The sequence below is a fragment of the Saccopteryx bilineata genome, chromosome 8, assembly GCF_036850765.1.
Source record: "Saccopteryx bilineata isolate mSacBil1 chromosome 8, mSacBil1_pri_phased_curated, whole genome shotgun sequence".
Taxonomy (NCBI): domain Eukaryota; kingdom Metazoa; phylum Chordata; class Mammalia; order Chiroptera; family Emballonuridae; genus Saccopteryx; species Saccopteryx bilineata.
The window spans coordinates 42,217,879-42,235,407 of record NC_089497.1 but is presented as its reverse complement, the minus strand read 5'-3'; the positions used below and the strand labels follow the sequence as shown (position 1 = coordinate 42,235,407).

At 39.9% G+C, this 17,529-nt stretch overlaps 1 protein-coding gene across 3 annotated transcripts in view; it reads left to right on the top strand.

Moving 5' to 3' along the window:
* CFAP44 (cilia and flagella associated protein 44) overlaps positions 1–17,529 on the top strand; it is a 160,145-nt gene that overhangs the window by 133,916 nt on the left and 8,700 nt on the right. For all 3 annotated transcript variants that reach the window (XM_066240920.1, XM_066240919.1, XM_066240918.1), the window contains 6 exons: positions 2,501–2,704; positions 3,832–4,027; positions 8,753–8,851; positions 10,394–10,524; positions 12,632–12,748; positions 14,600–14,801. In XM_066240920.1, coding sequence (XP_066097017.1) covers positions 2,501–2,704; positions 3,832–4,027; positions 8,753–8,851; positions 10,394–10,524; positions 12,632–12,748; positions 14,600–14,801 — 949 coding nt within the window. The remainder of the gene's footprint in view (positions 1–2,500; positions 2,705–3,831; positions 4,028–8,752; positions 8,852–10,393; positions 10,525–12,631; positions 12,749–14,599; positions 14,802–17,529) is intronic.

Here is a 17,529-nt window from a genome sequence, read left to right as displayed (position 1 = left end):
AAAATTTTTCTACATTAACCTTCCTCAACCCTGACCAGCCCACAACTCACTAATGGCATGGTTTCCTCCTCATCCCTGTTTTTCTGAAAAATCACTGTTCTCTGCCCAGAACTTTGGAGCTTTTAGGGGAAAATCCATGTTATTTGGCATCTAACTGAAGTCATGGTGAAAGGGAAGTGATGGAGCAATTTCACATGATGGATGGAACATAACGAAAACCTTCCAGGGACAATGAACCACCCTCTGCTGTTTATACTCTCCCCTTTCTCTAATGTGTGATTTGTTCCAATAGTGGGAGTGTTCATGGTGATGAATGGCTTCAAAATTGTTCTGGAGCTGAAATGCCAACTATTTTTATTTTAGGAAAATCAGAACCAGACTGGGACCAGTTGTGCAGGACATACTCTGAGTTGTGCAGGAAAAGAACCCTTCCTGGATAGATAGCTCCCTGCTACCAGCCATATACTGTCCTTTTCCTCATGGTGTCTTCTCCAGCTAGGCACTCCCTATAGCTTTCCAATCTTATTCTCTACCCATTATCGCTACTTCACTTGGCTGAGCATCCTCACTTTTCCTGCTTCTTCCCACTCCCTCCCCTAATTCTGAATTTCATATCTGTGCTTTTTCCTTTGCTATTTCTTTCTACATGTGGTGACTTCCTTCCAAAGTCAGCCTAGTTACAAACACTTTCCAGATCTTCTTTCTACATTACACACTCTCTTTTTAAAAATTACAATTGCACCTAGAATCAGCACATCATGTTTTGTACTATTTTCTTGCCTTTTTTGGTTAGTTTTGTCTTGAAAATTAGGTTATAAAATTCTTGAAGGGTGATACATAAACTTTATCTGATTTCCCTGCAGTGTCCAGGACTATGCCAGACATATAGTAGATATTCAGTAAAAAGTTTTGATTTAACTGAATAATATTCTTTATTAATTAAAAATATTTATTGGACATTCTATGAGCAGGGACAGTGCTATCTAGGTAGTAGCAATGCAGCGGTACTCAAGTCAGACACATTCTCTCTCATAAAGCTTATAGGCTGTCAGATGTAAGAGATAGAACAAGTGAGACCTTTACAAACTTGGACCCCGGTTTTAGAATGCTTTTGTACTTAAAAAAAATATAGTCCTGTCTCCAAAGAAAGTTTGAAATAATTCAAATTTGTTGAACAAACTTTTTGGGGGAGCCCACTTAGTCTGTAGCCCTACATAAAGTTTAATTTTTATATTTTCCTTGTTTTTTTGTATGTTTGTTTATATTTAGCCTACCTGAAGTTCTCCAGCCGTTTTATTGCCCCAAACCCACAGAGCTCTTTGCCCCCCTACTCATCATAAGCATTTGACAGCTGGGGCTCCTCGTCATGTACAGCCTAATGAAAGACACGGAATGATTTGTCTTCTTGCTGTTGCACTAGTTTCCTCAAGAGGATCAGTTCTTGGGGCTCTGGTTGATCTCTTCATCTCCTTTGGGATGGGGTGGGGAGAAGCTGTGCTAAAATCAGAGCAAAACCAAGTGTTAGGTACATGGGTTCTTATTCCAGCCTTGTGACAAATTAGCTTTGATCTCAGGAAAATCAGCTTTAGCCTCAGTTTCTTCATTTCTAAAATAAGAAGATTGAATAGGTTTCTTGTGGGTTCATGATTATATTTATCTATTTAAAAATATTTACTGTTCTGCAAGTTTGAAATTTTTCACAATAAGGAGTTGAGGGAGGCCCTGGCTGGTTGGCTCAGCAGTAGAGCGTTGGCCTGATGTGTGGAAGTCCCAGGTTCGATTCCCGGCCAGGGCACACAGGAGAAGTGCTCATCTGCTTCTCCCCCCTTCCTCCCCGCTTTAACTCTATCTCTCTCTTCCCCTCCTGCAGCCAAGGCTCCATTGGAGCAAAGATGGGCCAGGCGCTGAGGATGGCTTCATGGCCTTCACCTCAGGTGCTAGAATGGCTCCCATTGCAGCAGAGCAATGCCCCAGAGGGGCTGAGCATCGCCCCTGGTGGGCATGCCAGGTGGATCCTGGCCAGGCACATGCAGGGGCCTGGCTGTCTGCCCCCTACCTTCAGAAAAATAATAAAAAAAAGAAGTTGAAAGAAATCTTTATTTAGTATTGACTGTATGAAAGGCCATGTAGAAATAATGTGAGGATTTATCCATGGAGGTAGATATAAACACTTCCCACAAAGAGCTCATAGTCTCTGACATATACCATTCAGTACAACAAGAGGGGCATTCTTGATTGATGACTTTTTCAATGGTAGAGAAACAGTTGGAAGAATGATAGTTACAGAATTTCTACTACTAAATAAAATTAATTTATGTAAATTTAAGACCATTGATGAATGATTTATATGACTAGACACAACCACAAAAATCTATATAATTCTCATTAAATATTAAGGGCATAATGAGAATTTTTTTTACCCAAACAGATTAGTATTATTAGATAGTTTAAAAATATGTTTATTTGTTCTAACATATCCTCAAATCTTTTTCCACCTCAGATCAAAGAACTGATTGTCACTTTTGATGCAGAATTCCATCTCCTGAGACATCAGAAACTGAAACTAGATACTCAGATGAAATTATCCGACCTACACCATGTCACATTATTTCAAGAACTGCTTCTCCTCAAGAATTTTGAAAAACAGGAGAACATACTTCAAGAGCGTGTTAACTCATTAGACAAAGAGGAACAGGATATGCAAGTATGAGTGGGCAGGAGAATACTAGCTGGCTGTGCCCTCAGTTAGAGACGAATTTGATTCTTCTTCTTCTCAACTTAATCTCCCCTCTTTTCTAGTCCTCATCTCTTTCTTGTCTTCTCGTTCTTCTTTTCCCTGTTATTCCGGCTTGCTCTCTGTTTTTGGAATCCTTGGTCAGAGAGAAGTGAGTCAGATTTTTTTAGTGAATTTGATCTGATATAAAGTAGAACAAAATTTTCAAAAGTGAGCCTCAGTTTATCTATGGATTTCAAAAGTTTTTGTTGTTACTACCTACCATGTGAAGTTGAGTTTTGATTGCATGCTAACCTTATGAATGTAACTGAAAAAGAATTGGTGAGTTTCTTAAATATGATAGCTAGTTTTAGAGTACTGTATAATTAAATATTAAAGGAAATTATTTATTTAATATATTAAATTTAAAGAGGCAAATTATACCATCTCTCTTTGTCTTACAGGAAGAAAGATTCTATTAGATATTACATACTGAATAGAGACATCAGGTTTTAGATATTTCAGCTTCACTAAGATATAACATGTACTTTTCTTAGTTGTTATATGGCAGCAGATTTTCCGATGGCTTTAGGCGACCCCTGTGTTTTGGTCGTTCGACCCCCGCCGGAGTCGCGACTCACAGGTTGAGAACCGCTGTTATATTGGGTGAACAAAAGTAGGTTTACAGTTGTAATACAAATAAATAATACAATAATTGATAAATAATACAAGAATAGCTCTGTTTTGCATACTCACAATCGTAAACCTACTTTTGCCTACTCCTGTATATAGCTATGAAAAAAAATTGTTTTTGAGACCACACCTGCAAATATATTTGTTGACATCCACACTATCAATAAAAATTTTGATTTATTTAATTTAGATTTTTGAAGATCCCAAACATTAAAAACTGATCTTTAATTACAACTGTAACTTTTTAAAAAAGAATTTCAAATTTTAATCAAATAAATGGATGTCTCTGAAAAATTAGAAATGTAAACTTCTACTAAGAAGTTTTAAAAATGGGTGTACACTGTACCTTACATTGTGATGCACATTGTTCTCTGAACCTGATTTATCAGAAATGTTTTCATTTGTTCTTGTTCTTTATCACTTAGTGGAGAATAAATGAAATTCTTAAGGATATGGAAGAGAAAAAGAATGAAATCACCAGGCTCCAGGACCAAGAAAAGGCTGTCTATGCTGGTTTCCAAACAGCCCTTGGAGAAAATAATAAATTCGCCGGCTTCCTCATGAAGGTCCTAAAGAAGAAGATAAAGCGGATAAAGAAAAAGGAGGTTGAAAATGATGCCGGTTTGTATTTTTTTTTCTTATATATGATAATGCTTTCTTTCATTAGCATGAAATAGATAAATTGTCTATATTGTTCACCACAACATAGACAATGTAGAGGCATGAAATTTAAAGAGGAGAGGATATGAAGAATCACTTTTCTTCGCTGCCACATCAGACAATGTTTCAGATGTACAATCAGCTTGAAAATATATAAAAGGAAGCAAAAGATGTGCCATGCAAATATGAATCAAATCAAAGCAGGGGTGGCTAAGTGATAGCAAATAAAGTAGATTTCAGAGCAAAGAAAATTACTGGAGACAGAAGAAACTTTTATAATGATGGAAGTGTCAATCTCCCAAGAAGACATAGCAATTATAAATATATATGCATAAAACAACAGAGATACAAAATATGTGAAGCAAAAACTGATAGAAATGAAAGGTAAAACAGACAAATTCATGATTATACTTAGACTTCAACCCCCCTCTTTAACATTTAAAAGAAAAACGATACCAAAAATCAGTAAGAATAAAGACCTAAACAGCACCATCAACCAAAAGGATTTAATTGGCAGTAATATAGCACTTCACCCCAAAGAGCAGAATATACACACTTTGCAAGTGGCCACAGAACATATACCAACATAAAAAAATTAGACTATGAACAAATCTCAACAACTAAAAGAATTAAAATCATATAAAATGTGTTCTCTGACCACGGAAAAATCAAACTAGGAATCAGTAACAGAAAGATAACAGAAACATCTCAAAACACTCAGTTCTAAACAACACTCTTCTATATAATCCACAGAATCCAGCGATATCTCAGTATGAATTTTAAAACTACGTTGGCTGCCTTGACTGGATAGCTTGGTTGACTAGATCAGTGGTAGTCAACCTGGTCCCTACCGCACACTAGTGGGTGTTTCAGCTTTCATGGTGGGCGGTAGCGAAGCAACCAAAGTATAAATAAAAAGATAGATTTATCTATCTTTTTAGTAAGTTGTTTTATAAAGATTTATTCTGCCAAGCGTAGCGAAAATCCAACATAAAGTACTTGGTAAGTAATTATTATTATATGCTTTAACTTGCTGTAACTCTGCTTTATAAATTTTATAAAGTAAAGTTACTTCCCTACTTTATAAATCACCATTACTGTGGAACCGGTGGGTGGTTAGAAAATCTTACTACTAACAGAGATACAAAAGTGGGCGGTAGGTATAAAAAGGTTGACTAGCCCTGGACTAGATTATCTTCTGGAAGTACAGAGGTTGCTAGGTTGATCCGCAGTCAGGGCACATACAGGAACAGATTGATGTTTCTCTCTCTCTAAAATCAACCAATAAAAAAATAAAAAATAGAAAAAACTACATTGACCTAAATGAAAATAAAAATGTAATTTATTTAAAATCTTTGGAATACAGCTAAAGTAATTTTGAGAGAGAAATTTATAACATTAAACTAGAAAAGAGGACAAGTCTCAATTTACTCAATCCAATAATTTAAGCTCTTCCTCAAAACAGAAGTGCAAAATAAACCCAAAGTAAGTGAGCAGAAGGAAGGTAACAGTAAAGATAAGAGCAGAAATTGATAAAACTGAAAGCAGAAAACCAATAGAGAAAATCACTTATATGAAGAGCTGGTTTGTTTTCAAGAAAATCAACTGATTGACAAACCTCTAGCAAGAGTAAAAAAAAAAGAATGAGGAAGAGGACATAACAGGTACCAAGATCAAGAATTTAAGAGGTGATATCAATACAGACCCACACTGCAGATATTAATAGATTACTTGGAAATAAAATTACCATGTACACATAAATTTGGGAACCTGGATGAAATAGGCCAATTATACAAAAATACTACCAGGACTTATCTAATATGAAGTAGATAATTTGATAACTACAGGTATTAAGAACAATGACTTTGTAATGTTAAAAATCCCTTGAAGAATTCTACTGGTCTAAATAGTTTTACTGGAGAACTCCTCCAGTAACGCTTAAAGAATTATCACTATTTTACACAATATCATCCAGAAAATCAAAGATGAAAGAACACTTCCTAATTCACATTCTGAGGCTGGTAGTATCCTGATACTAAAACCTGGAAGTTTTCATATTATGTTACAAGACTCGATCATTACAATCTTCTGTTTTTCTTGACTTTCTCTAATACTGCTCTGCCAGAGAAAGGGGTAGATGCCTGCTACTTCTGCCAGGTGGGGACATGCAGCCTTCACTGTCACCAGGGGAGGAGGATCTCCTTGTTACTGTTGAGTGCAGATGGGAGTTCCAGCCCCCCTTTGTAATCTTTACTGTCCACAGGTTGGGGATTGCCTTGGTACCTCTGGGCAATAGTGAAAGTCCTGATTCTCCATCAGGGTTCTTCTGATACACCCTCTGTGGGGATTTCAAAGGGAACCTTGTTACTGCCAGGTGAGAAGGGAAGTCCAGGCTACCCATAGAATATCTACCAACAACTTAATGGAGGGAAAGGAGGCCGATTATGAGCCAGCAGGAATAAAACCCCTCCTCCCTACTTGGCCGCCTTCTGACACCATCCTTGTGGGAATGTTGGTGTGCCTCATTACAGCTTTGCACGGGTGGATGTCCAGGTTCCGCACTTGGCTCTTACTGATGTGGGTGGGAGTGGAACTACAGGTTATTTTCTGTGGTATTAGGGTATTGTTTAAAATTCTTGCTAGCTGCCTCCTGCCTGGTGATTTGGCCAAAAAAACAGGTTCTTGTTGGGTCTTTCTGTGTCTGAACTGGTTGAGATTTCTAAGTCACCAACTTATTTGTCTCCAAATCTGAGATATGAAGCAAAAAGAAGACCCAGACTGCTCATCACAGTGTTGTTTCTTGGCTTCTGCGGTGCACAGTGGTTCTGCCTTCTTTCCGCTTTTCAGAGTCTTATGTTTGTTCTGCTTGTAACGTCCAGAGCTTAGCTGTATTTAGCGGGAGAAATAGGAAAGAGTAGACCTACTTCACTGCCCTTGATGCAGGAGTGTATGTAAGAATTCTAAGGTCTAATTTTAAACTTTGGTCTTTTATTTCAAAAGTTGGTAAAGATCACTTAATTTTAAGAGAGATCTTATATTTAAGAAATCTTCTAGAGAGTATGAGGTCCATCTCTTATCTTTAATTTGATGTTTGGTAAAATAGAAATTTCCAGTTGGTGATCTGTCATTCACAAAGGTCCTCAAGATGTTTTAGAAGACAATAGGGCAGCCTGGGTATCTCAGTTGGTTAGAGCATCGTCCTAAAGCCCCGAGCTTGCTGGTGTGACCCCCGTCAGGGCACATGCAGGAACAGATCAAAGTTCTTCTCTCTCTCCCCTCACTCTTTCCCTTCCTCTCTCTCTCAAATTAATAAATAAAAAATTAAAAGAAAAAGAAAATGGGGCAGAGTTGGGTAGGGGAGGCCTACAATTCATTCTTCAAAACTCTTGGGGGCAGATGTGTTTTAGAATTCAAAATTTTTTGCCTGACCAGACGGTGGCACAGTGGCTAGAGCATCAGACTGGGATGTAGAGGACCCAGGTTTGAGACCCCGAGATCGCCAGTTTGAGCGTGGTCTTACCTGGTTTGAGCAAGGCTCACCAGCTTGAGCCCAAGGTCGCTGGCTCGAGCAAGGGGTCACTCGGTCTGCTGTAGCCCCCTGGTCAAGGCACATATGAGAAATCAATCAATGAACAACTAAGGTGCCATAACGAAGAATTGATGTTTCTCATCTCTCTCCCTTTCTGTCTGTCTGTCCCTATCTGTCTGTCCCTCTCTCTGACTCTCTCTGTCTCTGCCACAAAAATAATATATTTTATGAAAGGTATTGGATATGACATTATTAAAGAAATCATTCATAGCACTTGTTAAATTATTCATAAGACTTGTTAAAGAACAATGAGGCAGACTTTATTTAGGGGGGAAATGCAATGGGCTTGTGTAGAAAGGAAGAAAAATCAGCTCTACTCTGTTTACACCAAGGACAAGTGGAGATTTAGCCAAGGAGCAGGGTGGGAGTCAGCAGATAAAAAATGACTAAGAGGTAAGTCCTTGCTAAACCGACCTAACAGGACTTTGGCTGAAGGCACAGGTCAAAAGGATAAGATATTGTGGGCCGGGAAGAAGAAAGTTGGGGTGGAGGACTTTTACTAAACTGACTTAGTGGATTCTTCCTTAAACTGGACTAAGTGGGCCAAGGACAGAGCCAAAAGAACAAGGACTTGTCAGAAAGAGGACTCGGAGAGAGCAGACTCAGATTTAGTCAAAGGAGAGAGTCTCCGTCAACCACCTCCCAGCAGGGTTTTCTGCAGGATCTCTTAAATCAAACATGTCACTACTTCTGCAGCCAGCACACGAATATTCACACTAAGTAGGTTAAATAGAGACTAAAGGTAGCATTCAGGTAAGTTGTGAAAAGCTCTGCTTTCAGGCACACTGATTTAGGAATCACGGACCTATGTAATCAAATATGTATTAGGCGGGTCACGGCATAAACAGTGTGCATCTTGGTCTCAACCCCCTCTGACTCGATGGATTGAAATGAATTGCACAACCTTCTGCGGTGTTTGAGTTTGTGGCCTCTATATCTTTAACCATTTTAAACTCTTCTAAAAATATTCAGTAATTTCTTGCTTTTTTGTTATTTTTCTAGTAGTGAATTGATTGAAAATATCTTATTTTAAAAATCTGAGATTTAGCTTAACACAGGAACTTCCATGTGTTAACGGTGTTTTACTCCCTTTTTAGATGAAGATGAGGAGAGTGAGGATGAATCTAGCCTGGAGAGTGAAGAAGACGAGTCTGAATCTGAAGATGAGGTCTTTGATTATTCTATCTGCCCAACAAGTGAGTTGTGAAGAGTGACCATGGATTGACTCTACCAAGAAGGTTTTCGTTGGGGTTTTTGTCTTCTCAATTGCTGCATAATAACATCTCAGGAAAGGGTGGCTTTTAGATAGTCACAGTTTCCACTGCTGAAACCAGTCGGAAACATCCAGACCAATACTCATAGTTTCAGTAAATAAATGTTTCAGTAGAAAAAATATTTCTTTTTAGTCTAAAATTTCTTTTTCTAGTCATTTCATATAAATGATAAAACTTTGTCAAACTTTTAAGTTTAATTCCAAATAAATTTTAAATAATTTTGATTTTGAAAGTTAAGAGTCTTCATAAAATCATCTTTATGAATGAAAGAGCTTAAAAGCCTTGTAGTGCAATTCTTTGTTTTATATACTGCTCATGAACATTAGGGCATATTTCGAAATGAATATGAAGTGATAAAAAAAAGAAGCATTTGATTTTTTTTATTAAATAAGAACATCAGAAAAGCAAATGACAAGTCAAAGAAAGTTGTTTGATTAAGCAACTGAGATGCAAAACCCAACTTTTATTTCATTGGTGAAAATGCACTGTACAAAAGGCTGAAAGTACTGGAGTATCTGTATGTCCCCTGATCCCCTAATTTTTGTGAGCAGTGTATTAGGACTCAGTGCCTTTGGCATTCTCATAGCTAGTTTTAGTGGTAAAACTAGGCCAGAGTAAAGGTTCCTGAATTTCATTATAGTACTCTGTTATATTTTTCACATTCTTTATTACTTGGTGGGTAAATGTGGCTGTTAGTGTGATAGAGTGGAAATTAATATAAGATACAGCACTTGGCCTGACCGGGTGGTGGCGCAGTGGATAGAGCGTCAGACTGGGATGCAGAAGACCCAGGTTCGAGACCCCAAGGTGGTTGCCAGTTTGAGCGCGGCTCATCTGGCTTGAGCAAAAAAAAAGCTCACCAGCTTGGATCCAAGGTCGCTGGCTCGAGCAAGGGGTTATTCGGTCTGCTGAAGGCCCACAGTCAAGGCACATATGAGAAAGCAATCAATGAACAACTAAGGTGTCGCAATGCGCAACGAAAAACTAATGATTGATGCTTCTCATCTCTTCGTTCCTGTCTGTCTGTCCCTGTCTATCCCTCACTCTGACTCTCTCTCTGTCTCTGTAAAAAAAAAAAAAAGATACAGCACTTGAATCCCATTCTGTCACGTTATCAGCTACATGGCCTCTCTGAGACTTAGGGTCTACACCTGTCAAATGAAAACAATAGTCACTACCTTGCATGGCCCGTGAGCCTTGCATGAGATCATGAACATGGGGGGCCTACCACAAAACCTGGCTCAGAGTGCTGCTTGGAACATCCATACTAGTATCCTAATGACTGTCACAACTATTAATCATTTATTTCTACCTGGAATAATGGAGCCCTAAGTAAAATGAAAACTTGCTCGAGTAGATTCACCAATGGACATTAATAATTCTGAAGCTCTACACTCCCCACTTGCAGTATTACTACATTCTGTTATAAATGGGGTTTCTTTTTCAATTTGAATGTCTTTTCAGATTGTGATGCGGGTCTCTTTGAACTGGCGCTTCAACTTCGAGAGAAAAGGCTGGACATTGAGGAGGCCTTAGTAGAAGAAAAGAAAATTATTGATAACTTCAAAAAGGAGTATGATACATTGTCCAAAAAAGTACGGTGCTTTGCCTTTCCAGGTCTATTTATCTTCTTCCCATATGCTGCGTGTCCTCCCTGCTGCGATACTGCCATTTCCTAGCAATGACAGTTTAGGACTTCCCCAAAGAGAAGAAATATTTCAAATGTTACGTCCAGTTTTTTTTTCTTCAAGCACAGTCATGGTGGGGGCCATTGGACTTTCTTTACCTAAATCATTGGTTCCCAAACTTTTTTTGATTATATACTCCTGAATGTAAAAAAAAAAAAAAAAAATTCATGGAGTGTGTACCTATACCATAAATGTATATTTATTTACAAGTTGTATTTATGAACTATTGTACTAATATACAGTTGACTCTTAAACAACACAGATTTGAACTGTGCAGGTCCACTTATAATGCAGCTTTTTTTTTCCCAGTAAATTCCTTATCTTTAGGTTTTGCATCTGTAGATTCAACCAACTGCTGATTGAAAACAGTATTTTTGACCTGTGGTTGGGAATCCGTGGATGTGGAGGGCTGACTTAAGTTATATGTAGATTTTCAACTGTGCAGGGGTCGGCACTCCTAACCCCCTGATTGTTCAAGGGTCAACTCTATTTTGTATATTATGAAACATTCACAAAAACAGAAATCATGAAGAATAATATAAAAGTAACTAGAAATAGAAACTCAGATATTTTCTCCCTTCACTTTCTGGGGAATGTGCTTCCCATGTTGGAGAACAGTAAGCTAAACTTTTGGCATAATTATATTGATTAATTTCTGCCTTACCTGCTCAGTTTCCTTCTTTTTTTTTTTGCATTTTCTTTTCTGAAGCTGGAAACAGGGAGAGACAGTCAGACAGACTCCCGCATGCGCCCGACCGGGATCCACCCGGCACGCCCACCAGGGGCGACGCTCTGCCCACCAGGGGGCGATGCTTGGCCCATCCTGGGCGTCGCCTTTTTGCGACCAGAGCCACTCTAGCGCCTGAGTCAGAGGCCACAGAGCCAACCCCAGCGCCCGGGCCATTTTTGCTCCAATGGAGCCTTGGCTGCGGGAGGGGAAGAGAGAGACAGAGAGGAAGGCGCGGCGGAGGGGTGGAGAAGCAAATGAGCGCTTCTCCTATGTGCCCTAGCCGGGAATCGAACCCGGGTCCTCCGCACGCTAGATCAGTTTCCTTCTTAAGTATCTTTTCTACAGCAAAATCATTTAGCTTGATTCATATTTAGAAATATTTTTGACAGAATGCTTCTTCTCTTTCAAATCGGACATAATTTGGAAAACTTCAAAGTTTTTTAGGCAATGAAGAACGTGCATCAGAAATACTTTAGTTAGTAGTTTTATCACTTTAAAGATTGCCCCTCATTTGTTGAGTCCATTATGACCAAACAAGATTCAAACCATTCTGACAAAGAGATTACACACTGAGCACAGTTTTTCCACGCAGAAAGTAGAAGGATGAGGAGGACATGTCTTCTGAGCTCGCAGTCACCAAACCTGGACAATAGGAGTGATGGAAAAAGTGGTGGAGCCCTGGCCGGTTGGCTCAGCGGTAGAGCGTCGGCCTAGCGTGCGGAGGACCCGGGTTCGATTCCCGGCCAGGGCACACAGGAGAAGCGCCCATTTGCTTCTCCACCCCTCCGCCGGGCTTTCCTCTCTGTCTCTCTCTTCCCCTCCCGCAGCCAAGGCTCCATTGGAGCAAAGATGGCCCGGGCGCTGGGCATGGCTCTGTGGCCTCTGCCTCAGGTGCTGGAGTGGCTCTGGTCGCAACATGGCAACGCCCAGGATGGGCAGAGCAACGCCCCCTGGTGGGCAGAGCGTCGCCCCCTGGTGGGCGTGCCAGGTGGATCCCGGTCGGGCGCATGCGGGAGTCTGTCTGACTGTCTCTCCCTGTTTCCAGCTTCAGAAAAATGAAAAAAATAAAATAAAATAAAATAAAAAGAAAAAGTGGTGGTGATCATCACTTAGCAGGGTGAACATATGTACATTTCTGGGCTGCAAACTGGGTTCATCCATTTAATCATAGCCCAGAAAATCAGACCCTCGTGCTTTTACTGCCTTCCAAGATGCCCTCTTTTACCGCCCTGGCTATGTGTTGGCTGAACCTTGTCAACATCTCACTCATGGGGCTTCCTACAGGTCAAAACTGTGGTGACGAATCTGAATGCTGCAGAGGAGGCCCTGGAGGCATATCAACGAGAGAAGCAGCAGCGGCTGAATGAACTGCTGGTTGTAATTCCACTCAAGCTGCACCAGGTGATGGGTCCAGTGGGCCGGCTCCCCTGCCCCCCCACGCCCTGTCTGAGCAGAATGACCACACCCAGACCTTTCCAAAGGATGATTCATGGCTTACCTGTGGGGAGAACAGCAGTCCTCTGCAGACAATTGTCCCTGTAGAATGACACCCCATCTTTCTTCTCCATTCTCAGATTGTTATAAAAGAGTAATATCAAAACTTGTGTATTTCCCTGTGGCCTGCTATTCAACTTTGGCAGTTGAGTCATTTCAGGTCTGGAGGGTGAGGGGTCTATGACTTAGGAATGGAATAGCTTGCCAGTTGAAATCTTGGAACTTGCACATATATCGCTTTTCTCGCCATCTTTATTTTACTTTTTAAAGATTTTATTTATTGATTTTATAGAGAAGGGGGGGGTAGAGTGCGAAGCATCAACTCATAGTTGCTTCACTTTAATTGTTCATTGATTGCTTGCTGTATGTGCCTTGACCAGGCAAGCCCAGGGTTTTGAACCAGCGACCTCAGCATTTCCGGGTCGATGCTTTATCCCACTGTGCCACCACAGGCCAGGCCTCTCACCATCTTTAAATAGATGTGAACTAATGATGCAAGAATTATCTTCACTTAACTTCTACTCATTAATTAGAAAAGTCAAAACAAAAGAAAAATATTCTTTTTTCTCCTTTTTTTCTACACTCCACCTGAATTATGACACATTCAAATAGAGAGACATGTATCCATGAGAGAAGAGGTCCATCATAATGGGTTTTCTCAGGTAAAGAGAGAACGCTGTATTTTGGAAAAAATAAAACAAAACCCAAGATCAGTTTTACATATGTTATGCGTCTGTGTTACGTGCTGTTGAGTTGGCTCTGACTCTGGGCGACCCTAAGAATGAGTGATGTCCTCAGTGTCCTATGCTGTCCTCAAAGCCTGGCTCAGCTCCCGCAGACTCAGGCCTATGGTTCCTTTTATGGAGTCAGTCATTCGTAGGGGTCTTCCTCTCTTCCTGCTGCCTTCTATTTTTCCCAGCATTAATGTTTTGCTCCCCACCCCACCAAGAACCCTGCCCTCTTAGGATGTGCCCTAAGTAGGACAGTTTCAGTTTTGTCATTTTTTTTTTTTGTATTTTTCTGAAGCTGGAAACGGGGAGAGATAGTCAGACAGACTCCCGCATGCGCCCGACTGGGATCCACCTGGCACGCCCACCAGGGGCAACGCTCTGCCCACCAGGGGGCGATGCTCTGCCCCTCCGGGGCATCGCTCTGCCGGGACCAGAGCCACTCTAGCGCCTGGGGCAGAGGCCAAGGAGCCATCCCCAGAGCCCGGGCCATCTTTGCTCCAATGGAGCCTTGGCTGCGGGGGGGGGGGGGGGGAGAGACAGAGAGGAAGGAGGGCGGGGGGTGGAGAAGCAAATGGGCGCTTCTCCTGTGTGCCCTGGCTGGGAATCGAACCCGGGTCCCCCGCACTCCAGGCCGACGCTCTACCGCTGAGCCAACTGGCCAGGGCCAGTTTTGTCATTTTTGCCTTCAGTGATGTTTCAGGTTTAATTTGCTCTGTGGAACCTGACCCAAACAGGGTTAGCTGTATGTAGCAATTTGCCTACTGGGCCAACCCGGAAATGTTGGTTCCATCATTATGCAGTAGATATTAACCGTGCTCTGTGTGCGAAGATTGGCTGTCCCCAGAGGGATATAATGTGGCTTACTACCTGAAGGCAGCCTCCTGCTTCACCTTACTTAGTGGTGAGAACAAGTCCCCAAGACAGTGACCTACACAAGGAACAGAAGGAAGTGCTTCTCTTGTGCCTTCCATGACTTTACATTTAGTTGATCTTTGTTTTGATTTTGGTTTTGTTTTGTTTTTGTTAGATAGAGCATGTGATATCTGGAGAAATACCCAGTGATCTTTCTGGAACTTTGGTCTTTTCTAACCACTCCTTGGGACAGCTGCAGGAACGAATCGTACAACTCCAGGAGGAGAATTCCAAGCAGCAAAAACTTAACACAGAATTCCGGCAGAGACGTAAACAGCTTTTTCGAGAAAAGAGAGAGATGGTAAAAACTATACAGAGTGAGTAACTTAGCCTGTAGATTACCTATTAATATTTATTAATATTTACTAATAAGTAATATTTACTGATAAAAAGGAACTCTCATGTGACTGTCTCCAACTTCGAAAATAGGAAGTAATCAGAGAATCAAGCGGAAACAAGAACACCTTCTCATTTTCCTACTTAATATCTCTCCTGATACAATTAAATGATCACTATCATATTTAAAAGAGATAAGTATTATTATATAAATTATTTTCCTGATTTATAAAAGGTTTTATATATATGAAATATAGACTAATATAGTAATAACCCATGTACCACTGCCGAGCTTAAGAAATAAAACACGGAAGGTACAGTTAAAGTCCCTTTTCTTTCTGAGGCTATTCTGCTGTCTCCTTCGCCAGATCAAGTACCAGGTGAGTACACATATATTTGTACATGTCCACACACAGTATGTGAAACTGCTTTGCATGCTTTTAACTGTAATACTATATATATTCGTGTAATTTTATAGTTCACTTTATTAAACAAGTTTTTTAGAGTTATCCATATGCTACAATAGTTAATATTAACTATATTACAGTGATTTTCAGTGAGTGTACCATGGCACATCGGTGTGCTGCAAGAATTTTAAAACATGCAATACCTGACAATTTAGTCAGGGATACTGACCTCTTTTCCCTTAGATTGTCAAATAATAAAATTACAATAGCTAACACAATGGCTGTCTAGTGTGAATGAATCAAGATTATGCCTATTTTTTTATCATATTGGCAAAAAATATAAAATTTTTTGGTGTGCCACAGAGTTTTAGTGATTAGTTTATGTGTGCCATGAGATGAAAAGGGTTGAAAATCACTGTGCTATTACAATACTCCATTGTAGCACTGTAAAAGGACTTTCTTCTTCATTGTCCTATTGATAGGGTATTTCTAAATGATGATGATTACAGATAGTGTGACAGTAAACCTTCCTGTACACATCTCCTTGTGTGCATGTGTGAGCAGGGGAACCCCAGGATGGGGTCTCTGGGTAGTAGGGGGGTGGGTACATCTGCAGCGCTCCGGAGTGTTGCCACGTTGCCCTCTAAAGAAGTAGCTTCCGGCCTGACCTGTGGTGGCGCAGTGGATAAAGCGTTGACCTGGAAATGCTGAGGTCGCCGGTTCGAAACCCTGGGCTTGCCTGGTCAAGGCACATATGGGAGTTGATGCTTCCAGCTCCTCCCCCCTTCTCTCTGTCTCTCCCTCCTCTCTCTACCTCTCTGTCTCTCTCTCCCTCTGTCTCTCCTCTCTAAAAATGAATAAATAAATAAATAAAATTAAAAAAAAGATACAGAACATCCTTCTTTAAAAAAAAAAAAAAAAAAAGAAGTAGCTTCCCCCCACCGCACTCTCATCCCCACCCCAGTGAGTGAGAGAGAATTACTCAGGCTTCCTCTTCTTATCAACACTGATACTATCAGACTTGAATATATTTGCCAACCTGGTGGATGTTAAATTGTATTTCATTATGGTTTTTATTCATGTTTTCTTGATTCTGGTGAGGCTGACATACGTCTATTTGTGTTTCCATTTCTGTAACTTGCCTGTCAGATCATTTACCCATTTTTTATTTTTATTTTTTTGTTTTTATATTAATTGTAGGGAGTTCTTTCTATATTCTTTCTTTGTTCATTAAACAATTTAAATCTCTAGTAGTTTGTGGTTTGCCTTTTGCTTTGTTTAGTGTAACTTTTAAATCTTAATATAGTTTCATTTAATCAATCTGTTATGGTTTGTACATTGTGTGTGTTAAATCTTTTTCTATTTTGCGGTCATAAAGGTATTTTTCTATAGTGCCCTCTTTTACTAGTGTTCTTCACAGTTGCATTTTTTATCCATCTGGAATTGTGGTAGATGGTATAAGATGCAGTGTAAGATTATTTTATTTCAAAATACTTTCTATAATATTTGATATATGTGTAAGTAATGAAGTATTCCAGCTTTAATAAGAATAATACTACCAATACCATAGCATCTACGTTAATACCACAGAACTGTACACTTAAAAATGTATCATTTTTTGCTATGGGTATTTTGCCACAATTAAATAATTTCTTAAAAGAAAATTTGTATAAGGAAAAATATGGGAAGAATATGCTGGTCAACCAATCCAAGTTGCATGGGTTTGTAGAGGCCAATTTGCAGTGAGTGCTGATGGTCTGCCTTTGTGGGTGGTTGGATTATAAATAAAGAAAACACATGTTGGTGCTCCATGTTTGCAGAGCACTTATTTGAGACAGTTTTCTCAGGTGTCAATCCTGAGGTTCTAATGTTTCTTATGTAGTTCACATTCCTCTGGCTTCTGGAGCCTGTGAATGTTGTTTGTATTTGGAAGTGCTATTCATCCAACCAAGGAATAAAGTAGAATAAAAATGAGGAGGCTTGTTTCTATTTGGGTAAACTCAGTTTGGAAATGTGTGAAGAAGATGAAATGACGTATCACACTTTTGGAGTGTGAATTTTTTTTTTAAAGTTTTATGTTGTAAGAGTTTTATTCAGTGACTTTCAGGTCTTCTCTAATCTCCAGACTATTTTCTGAAAGCAAATTGTGAATCCGGTTAAAGACTCATTTCCTAACGCTGAGTGTGAAACTAGGAGTGGGTTCTTTTCCTGTAACCCAGAGAAAAATAGGTTTAACAGTGATGAAATCCACCAGTTTTCTTGTAGTTGCCTTCCTCCATCCCTAGACCCAAAGGGGAAAAAG